The sequence below is a fragment of the Channa argus genome, chromosome 1, assembly GCF_033026475.1.
Source record: "Channa argus isolate prfri chromosome 1, Channa argus male v1.0, whole genome shotgun sequence".
Classification (NCBI taxonomy): domain Eukaryota; kingdom Metazoa; phylum Chordata; class Actinopteri; order Anabantiformes; family Channidae; genus Channa; species Channa argus.
Window position 1 is genome coordinate 46,453,262 of NC_090197.1, and position 10,050 is coordinate 46,463,311.

General features: G+C 36.5%; 1 protein-coding gene across 1 annotated transcript; it reads right to left on the reverse strand.

The window, feature by feature from the left end:
• On the reverse strand, positions 1 to 9,330 carry pik3ap1 (phosphoinositide-3-kinase adaptor protein 1). The gene is made up of 17 exons (XM_067526970.1): positions 9,140 to 9,330; positions 7,872 to 8,297; positions 7,319 to 7,560; positions 6,996 to 7,140; positions 6,770 to 6,912; positions 6,551 to 6,683; positions 5,985 to 6,181; positions 5,645 to 5,822; positions 5,486 to 5,548; positions 5,132 to 5,398; positions 4,975 to 5,031; positions 4,656 to 4,849; positions 4,501 to 4,573; positions 4,152 to 4,319; positions 2,798 to 2,868; positions 2,427 to 2,530; positions 1 to 575 (listed from the first exon to the last, which is right to left on the reverse strand). The coding sequence occupies exons 1-17, from the start codon at positions 9,192 to 9,194 to the stop codon at positions 473 to 475; spliced, it is 2,619 nt and encodes an 872-aa protein (XP_067383071.1). The 5' UTR covers positions 9,195 to 9,330; the 3' UTR covers positions 1 to 472.
• Positions 9,331 to 10,050: the final 720 nt, after the last annotated feature.

A 10,050-nucleotide genomic window follows, 5' to 3' on the forward strand; every position in this document is an offset into this window, starting at 1 on the left:
TACTCTAAAGCTAAAGGTTTTATTAATATATCACAGTATTATTTAAGAACATTTTACAGGTAATACTGGTATACCATATACCAGTACATATACATATCACACGCAAGTTTTTACACAAGTTCAACGTACTACAACAATACCACAGGCTCACTCACTTATACAGAAACACACATGAAAATATACATCGGCCGACCTGCAAACACACACACACACACACACACACACACACACAAACACACACACACACACACACACACACATGCACACACACACATGCACACACAGAATTATATTATGTAAATTGAGATACTTTGTGGGGGGAAAAAATAGGACCAAACAAAAACTGAACAGTCTCTGTGTTAATTCATATGAAAAAATCCCAATGGTTGTATAAAGAAGAACACACTATCTTTGCAACTGATCTTTTCCTCTGACATAAAATAACCAACAAGCACATGTAGACGTGTGTTGATCACCGCACGCGCCGAGGTATGGGAGGTGCTGCATTTGTTTGTCTCTGAGAGGTTCTTTGAGGGCAGGATATGTAGCGCTCGTGCAGATTCTTCTCTGAGACCCTACAAGAAACAAACAGTGGTGTAAGGCCACTGGCTGATCCACTTTGTAATTGTCATCAAGGAAAAACAACGGGAACAGATACAATGAGGACATATACAGCACATCTAGACACTGAAATTGGTCCTTCATACAATAGACTTTCTGTCACATAAGAATATTTGAGCTTTCTTAGTTACATGAACAAATATGCATGAAGTTATACTCTAATATAAAACATTACCTTACAATTTTAATAGATTTAAACATGTGATTAGCCAGTAAAAAAATGATTTACATAAGCTATTTCCTCACAAATTTTGCTACTGCTACTGAATTTGGTGTGTGATAAACTAAGAGGTAATTTTAACAACATTGCTATCTGTTAGTTTTACTTGTTTGAGAAAGGGTATTATATAAGTACTGAAGTACAGCGAGTTCTTATACAGATTAAACAAAATGAGTGTGGTTACTGTGGTTTGGTTTTTAGCTTTGTTTTTTTAAAGGTACTGAAAATTTAAAAAGCTTCTTGCTTCTTTATATAAAATATATGATGTCTTTATATGGTGAATGCTATATCTTTGTGGTATTATTATTATCAAATGGTCAGATTCTAGTCTCAAGTTATTTTTGATCAAGCATTTCTTTGTTGCATTTTCCCTTTATAGTGTACTTTACCAAGCCAATAATGAAAGGGTATCATACAATTTACCGTTTCATTATTGGCTTGGTAAAGTACACAGTGTTGGATAACTTATCATATTGACTTTTTGTTGTGTATAATATATATCATTACAGCTATTAATTGCATCACCTTCCGTTTCTCACATTCTATGTAACTGTACAGCTAAGAAAGCAAACTAAAAAAGACACAAAATCCCCTCTTTCATTTACTCTGCAGGGGTTACTTTGGTTACACTTGTAAGATGACAGTGTCTCACAGGCAGTAAAAACAGAACACTTTGACAAGACTTTGCAGTGCCATGATGAAAATAGCAAGAATGAAAACCACACAGGCCAAGTGTTCCACACACTTTTAGTAGTTTGGACTCTCTCTACATGTTTTTGTCAGTAGGAGTATTGTTCTATGCAATGAACTATACATTTTTTGATGAAATGCTACTTAATACACAGAATAAAATTGCGTTATATTGAAATATCTGTTGAAGTCTACTAATTAAAAGTTCTGTCTGAAAAACATGGATAAATGCACTCTGGCAATTTCAAGCGGATATTGAAGGCCATCCACGTAGTGGCAATGTTTCTTGTGAATATTACAAAGCATCATGTACAAAATCATATAAAAAAGCAATTACACATATAGTACAACTAATGCTTTATAAGAGTTATACCTAACATGCTCTAACACACACTGAACTGTTACCCTCATTATAAAATAAGAGATGCAGAACAGGTTCTAACTTTTTATGATCAGACAACAAAGTTTGTTTGATTTACATGAATTATTAGCATTTACAATTAACAATCAAACCATTTTTAGAGTTACTGGAATCTTTTTAAAGTGTACTCAGTATCTCCTATTTATACATTGGAAATATATATAGTTGCCCAGCATGAACATAAACCTTGTACCTTCATTACTTAGGCACATAAGGCTTCCTCTCTGGTGCACAGCTGTGAATCACTGGTGGGTGAACATTTCCTCTTCCTCCCTTAATGTCTCACTTATATCTGCCTGCACATTCTTTATTGATCTCTGTGTTTGTTCCTGTCATGCAACCACACTTTTATGAAGACTGCATTTCTGGTATAATTGCTGTCAAGCAGTGTCATTCTGCAATACAAAAATGTATTTTGCAATGCTGCATTGTATCATGTTGTTTAATGTTGAAAATCTGTGACTTTTTATTCACCTTTCTCGAGTCCGTACAGGAATCCTAGGTGGAGGAAGGTCAGGCGCATCATTAGAAGTCCGCGGAGGTCGTGGAGGAGGAGGCGGGGTATTTTCTAATGTGTCCTTTTGGAAAAAGAAAAAAAAGGGTCATTTCACACTAGTTTTTAGCCTGGACAGTTTCCAAAATATTACAAACAAGCTATCTGAGGAGCAGAGTAATGATTGTGTATGTGCTATGATGGACTACAAGACATCCAAAGGAACCAAACACACAGACAAGTAATGGTGGAAAGCTACTGTTAGCTACTGGTAACTTAACTAGTAATTTAAAGACATTGGTCACTAATGGTAAATCTGCAAACAAATCTCCTATTGTTTACTATTGCTCACCTCAAAGTCAGGCTCTGTTCCACTGCTGTTACTAAAAGTGCTGTGAATGCTGAGTCTATTGCTCTCAGTACCTGATTTAAGGGGGAAAACAGTTTGAGGTTTAAACAGAACACATTCATTCAAGTCTTTCAAAAGTAAGTGCTTGTTGTGAATGATGCCTTATGATACAAAAACCAAATGTGGATAAAAAATATGTTTTTTGTATAGTTCAGACTGTGGGCTATTTGTGATTACAGTGAGGTTGTACAGACAAAAGTCTTTAGACTGTAAGACCACATAAACAAAATGGTCTTCAAACCCTAACAAATAAAGCATATGGGGGTGCATCTAATTTGTATCTGTCTGACGAGTATCACTTACTGTGTAAGATCCCAGTAAGATGTGATAATTATTTTTCCGATATACACTACTCACATATCAAATCCTTTACAGACATAATAAAAAGAAAACTTAAGACACAAACATCAAAATGTTTTCACATTAAGTCGGTAGTCTAAAATAAACAAGGAAAAAGAATACATTTCCCCAAGATTAAATATCCAAAGCTTCTAAGGGATATCTTTTCCTTGTTCTTTCTTGGATTTAATCCAATTTGCATTCATAGAGGGTGTTTGACAGACATTAGAGAAACAGGCAGAATCAAAAATGTTTTGTGTTGTGTAGTTTATATTAGCATATATTTAAATAAAGTACATTACTTTTAGGAAATCCATGTTTATATCCTGTACATGCACTGTACCCAGGACCCACTGTCAAACTGGGATGATGGAAAAACTGGATTTCCAGAAATTCAGAGAGGGAATGACAATATACTTAAGCTGCAATAAACCTTAATTTCCTTGCTGAGATATAGTGCATTTTGCATAATACTGTTTTAAAACAGAATAAGGAAGCCATAGCTAATTTAGTTAATGTATTGGAGAAATTAAAAAGAAAGGTGTTGACACTGTTTAACATTTAACATTTCTTATAATAATAATTTGAAACTGATTAACTTAATGAGAATTTGTATTTCATAAGTCCCAGGTCACAAAGTCTGTCTGTTTAGATGCACAGCAGTCCCTCCTTCACATTTTTATTGTGCAACCCAGTGAGAGATAACATCATCGTATTCAGCGGTTTTGTCTGACTGCTTGCCTAGGTCATGTGAAGGCATGTACAGTACAGTTGTATATAGTTATAGTTCATTACAATAATCACTTATATAGCCTTAGAGTCATCACTGCTTGCGTTACATGCATGTAAAGTTGGAAGAATGCTATGCAAACTCAAAGAAAATCACCAGAAGGTGTGAAAGTAGAAAGTAGAAAATGTAAAAAAAAAAATATCATGAAGATAAAACCTTTAAACTCACTCGATGTGCTGGATGTGCTGCCTGTCTTCCAGTTACCTCTCTGTATAACCTGAGGCACTGGAGGGGGCTGAGACGCCACCTTAGGCGTTGTCTCATACACAGCACACTCTAATGTCACACTGGAGCCCCAGTGTAAATTCCTCTGCAGGGGAGCACTTATCTCATAATCTAAGAGCGGAGAAACCCCATCAAACATTAGCTTTTCAAAAACAACAGAATGCGCTCAGCTTAGAAATTACAGGAAGGTATGCTTCATAAATTTTTTATCATTTATCATATTTATCCTATTTATATTTCTAATATTATTAAAATAACAATACATAATATTGAAATAACACATTTACTTTACCCAGTTCCTTTCCGGATTTTTCTCTCTCTTTGTGACGTCTGGTGATGCTGTCTCGCAACCTCTTCAGATTTTCCTAATGAAAATGCATAACACATTTGACCAAATGACTACAAATCAGCACCTGACAGACCACAATGTTTGTTTAGTTAATCTACCTGTTGATAGCGTATGGAGTTTGACCTTCGGTCGTGGTCAAATTGCCAAGCTTTGAACTCTTGGACGGCCTCATCAACAGTAATTTCCCCCACTTTCACCCTCTCTTGTAAGGATATGAGCTGCCTCTGTCCAGGGGTCTTCATCCCAGCATAGGGATCATACGTGGATGCAGGGGCTTCTGCCACAGGCCAAGCTGGGTGAGCAAAATAGTTGCCATTCAACAAAAGACAAAAAACTGTTTGTTTCAAGTTCCCTGGATAAATGGTTAAGCAAGAATGATTCTGAGAGTTATTTTTATTTTCTGAAACTCTGCTTTACCTGCAGAATATTCCATATCCACTGCCTTACTCTGGGGTGTACTTTTATCTGAAAATACTGTCAAAAATAACTAGTTATCTATTTAGTCAGAAGAAGAGCTTTTTAAAAATATGATGCATAAACATCTTGGGTAAAATACAAACAGACTGAATAATACCTCTAGAGATGTAGGTCATGGGCTTTTCAGGCTCAGGCGTAGACTCAGGTCTGGGGATGGGGGCTGGAGGACGGTTCTGGATTACTGGGTTATAGGTGCCATTTGCATCTACAATATCATAGATATCTTCTGGGCAGAGGTTGTATGGATCCTCCTCTTCTTCAATTTGAAGAAGAGGAGTAGTTCTGTAATTCTGTTCATCTTTTTCCTCTTCCTCCCTTTTTAAGTGCTCATTTATGTCTTGGACTACGTTACTATGAGGTTTTGCTGAAATACAATGAAATTACAACACTATAATATGCGTTCACAATTTTTCCATTTGGGTAAATAGTTAATCGTTTTTCAAACCTATACCTTCAAAAAATTTCCTTAGCATAGCTTCTTCAGGGTTCTCATCTACTGCACTCATCACCTCATCTAATATGAACATCATTGTCATCATTAGTAACATACTTGTAGTTTTGTAATCATGACCATTATTAGGACCAAAAAATAAAATCATTTTAATCTTACATAGGTCTTCTGCACATTCAGGGTCAATACCCAGCATTGACTCATATATGTCCTCTGAGCAACCTGAGTATTTCATCATAATATCTTCAGAGGCAGCAGACATATGTTCATACACCTCTGCAACCTCATCTGTGTTAATGGTTTCCTCTAGGTGAGACTTGAGCATGTCTGCTGTCTCCTAAATATATTTGAACATAACAGACAAGTAGATATTGATGAAAAATACATAAGAACTTGACATGAAATCTTGAACATATTCAACATAACGTACCGTTAAAAAGTAAATAAATATGCAAAAAATTATAAGCTTATATACAAAAACCCGTATAATTGCACTTACAAAAAATTCATCAATGAACTGCCTAAGATCAGAGAATCCATTTTTCTCTGCCAGCGTGTTTGGGTAGTCTCCATTTTTGTTCATCACACTGTAGGCCTGTAGAGCCCCAGGACACTGAAGGAGAATGGTGGTCAGCTTCTTTAGACCGTACTTAGCAGCAAAGTGGAGCAGTGTGGGAAGTTCTTCGTTACGTTGATCTAAACGACAAAAAGCAATCAGATACTACCATACCTAATGTGCTTTGCTCTCTGTGGTTTCGATGTGAAAGATCAGACAGAGATAGAATTTCATGTACATATGTAAATGTTTTTATTTATCTATCTAGAGAACTAGGCTAGCATGTGGTGGAGTTGAACTGTGCTTGCGTTGGCTTCCTCTGGGTACTCTGGTCTTCACCCACAGACCAAAGACATACATGTGAATGTGAGCGTGAATGGTTGTCTGTGTATGTATGTCTCTGTGTTGGCCCTGACAAAGCTGGGATAGGCTTCAGCCCTGCAGGACACTGAACAGGATAACAGTTACAGATAATGCATGGATGGATGGATCTAGAGTTATGTACTCACATGCTGCCATATTTTCTTCTTCAATTTGTCTGATTCCAAAAAGTTGAAGAGTAGTCGCAGGCATTCTGGATTTTAACAAGTCAGTTAGCATGCCATCCAGTGATTCTCTTGCATTAGATGTCAAGTTGAAGGCCTGGAATTATGAAAAAAGTGACAAGGGTAGGAAAGCTATAAAAACAAACAAACAAATGATGTAAACCATGTAACTATATGTCTCACCTGGTAGATGAAGTTAACAGGATCAGTAGCATTTTCAAGAAACCGACTAACTTCCCCCATACTGGAATAATAAGTAACAGGCCTCAAGCTAACACACAATTGGTCAGTAAACATGGTGAGCGATATGACACCAGCAGGCATATCTAGACAAAAGCAAAAAAACATGATTTCACAAGTAAACGGTGCATTCATAACAATTTGCACATGACATGCCGGACATCCTTACCGGCTGCAGCAACACTTATGGTATACTCATTCTCAAAAGTGGCTGGGACCCTTTTTGCAGTTGCACTATCGCATGAAAACTCCACCTCTGGTACTGACTGACTAATTATTTTATGAGTGAAAATGATGAAAAGCGTCTCCCGCTCCTTAAACAAAGACAAAAAATAAAATTAATAATAAATAATTTTCAATTAAGTTACTGCTAAATCACTTCTCCTACATTAATAAAAGAAGGAATTCATGATGATTTCAGATTAACTATAAAAAGTCACTCTCATCTATTCCCGTGTTGATATTAGTTCTATGTAATTACTTCAGTCTTACCCCGCAAAGAATTTTATTTGGTTGAACGGTGAGACAGGTCAGTTGTGTGGGCAAACTTATTTCCTCCCCTGCTGAATCCCCTGTGCTTTCAGGTCGTTCTTGATCTTCTTCTTGAGTTTCTTTTTGCTCTTGTGACACAACTTCCTCTGTTTCATCACTGGTGGGATTTTCACTTGAATAGACTTCTGTGATATGCATCTCTGCCATAGCTTCAATCTCATGTTCATCCTTCACATGTTCGCCTATGAATAAAAAAAACAAAGAAATATTTTTTTTTACTTTCCCTTTCTTTTTTAGCAAAATTTAAAGGCTTGCCTTGTGCACTTTATTGCTTACCTCTGAATATAGTTTCAGTTTTATGTACTTAATTTTAGGAATCTGACCTTTAATAACCCTAACATTATTACAGTAAATTTAAAAAATGTTATGGTGTTTTACAAAACTATTAATAATCCATTTAGGTACGCTGCTGGGAAAACCTTCAGAAATATACCTAGTAGTAGTAATATAGCATACAAATGTGACTTGAAAAAAAAGATTGAAATTTGCATACCGTCATTCATGGATTCTAAAATGGTGCTGACATAGACACCAGGCTCATCATCAGCATAGAGTTTTCTCCAGCTCTCCCAGTGTTCAAAACACTCTGTCAGTATATCATCTTCTGAGATGCCACACAGCAGTGCCACCACTCTGTGTGGTGGGTAAAGGAGTCTGTGAAGTCCTCCCTGCAGTTCAGGGTCAGAGAGGATGTCCAGGAATGCTCCGCTTAGGAGCAGCACAATGCACCTGCAGCTTTGGAAGTAGTCAAAGTTATATCCATGGAGTTGATCAGCTGGGCTGAGTTCATATAGAAAAATAGAACTTTGGTGGAATGTTTGAGAAGATGTCAAGATCAGCTGCAAATATGATGCCCATTCATGTGCCTCAGCTGTGTGCAGAATCAAGAGCTCATGGTCTGAGAGGGAATCAGAATTTGCTGAAAAACAGAACATATAACTATATGATTAGTATGTACAGAACAAGCATTCAGAACATAAAACTGAAAAAAAAAAAAAATCATTAGCTCCTCTTAAATCCAGCCTCCCCATGTGACTGAATCACCATCCTGTAATCGGCTCAAATTTTACACTAATGACACAACATCACTCATATTATGTGTTAGTTTCTATGTTGCAGCAGGTAGTGTTTGTCATGGAAATGCGCCACAACATACCAGCTGTCCAGCTGTGGAATGTCAAGGTGACTGTGGTAAGGGAATGAATGTCCGATCTGTTTGATATTTCAGTACAGAGCCAGCAAGGAGTTGTGCAAACACTGCACTGTGCTAACACTGGTCAGAGTAATTTTGTTTGACTCATTACAGTGTTTAATCAGGTCAAGTTCACCTCTGTACATGCTAACTGGGATAGAAACCCAACATGAGTATTCACCTTCATCACAGTTCCAACTGAGGCAGGGCAGACAGAGTTACCATCTGTTTGTTAACGGACCCATAACGTGACAGATCTGAATTTACATGTGCGGGAAATTGTTATAAAAAATAAGTCAACTATAAATGTAACTACACACAAAAGCTAGGATGCTTGCTTCCCCTTTTTTGAAGACTAACTAAGTATTATCGATTAATTATAAGGGAAATTAAATTTAGTTAAATAAACATATCATAGTTCATATAATATATTCTAAAGGAGTAATGATTTAATAAATGACAGTGACATTTTTATGTTAATAAATGTCTTCTGACTAAACAATGTCGCACCACCTGAAATTACCTTGCTACGTAAACTAAGACAGTTAAAGAAGATGGGCCATAGTTACCTGATTCAATACTTGAGACTGGTTCTTCCATGGCTTTGAAGACTTTGAAATGCATAAAATCATCCAACAGGGAGCATAATTTATCCAAACATGTCCTTTTGGTTTTTCAAGTTTACTGAAACTCCTTTCCTCTTCAACTGACACTACATTAGCTTTCACCAGCTATAGCCCTTTGTTGTATTAATAGCAACACTTAGTTTCCTGATTTTGGTGACACTCCCCCACTTCCTGAAACAGTTGAAGAAGTGAGAAAATGCACCACAGTCACGTCAGAATGTGCAACATGTCTGTAATCACACTTGCTGGTATCTGGACTCGTGCTGTTTGTTGATTATTCAGAGCAATAATTACAAGAAAATAATAAAAGGACTAGTTTTAAATTAGAGTGATGGACATCTGGAGAAAACAGAAATAAATAAACACAAAAACCCATTTATGAACACTTGATACTGTTCTTAAAAAAACAATGTACACAGACATACTCTACATATGTGAATACAAACAATTCGTTTCACCTGTTATCAGTCACATGCTTCCTTTTTTTCACTTCCTTAACAAGGTGAGAGTTTCACAGTCAGAGTGATACTTACGTGCTGAGACTCATATGAACATGCTTATTTGAAAACAGTAATACAATGATAATTTTACCTCAGCTTAAGACTCTAGAACTGAGTATGTGACATTATTGCTGCTACTAAACTTACACGTGACAAAACTGACTTTAATGTTTGGATGGTTGCAAAGTTTACTATATAGTAGATAAACATGACCATTTCATCCCATCGCAATGTGAAGCATAAACTGTCATACACTGCATCAATATGCAGCTGAGTGAAGGCAACTTTCTGCTTCTTGTGACTCTGCATGAGCGTGAATGCAGTATAAGTGTTTACGATAAAAACTTTGGCATC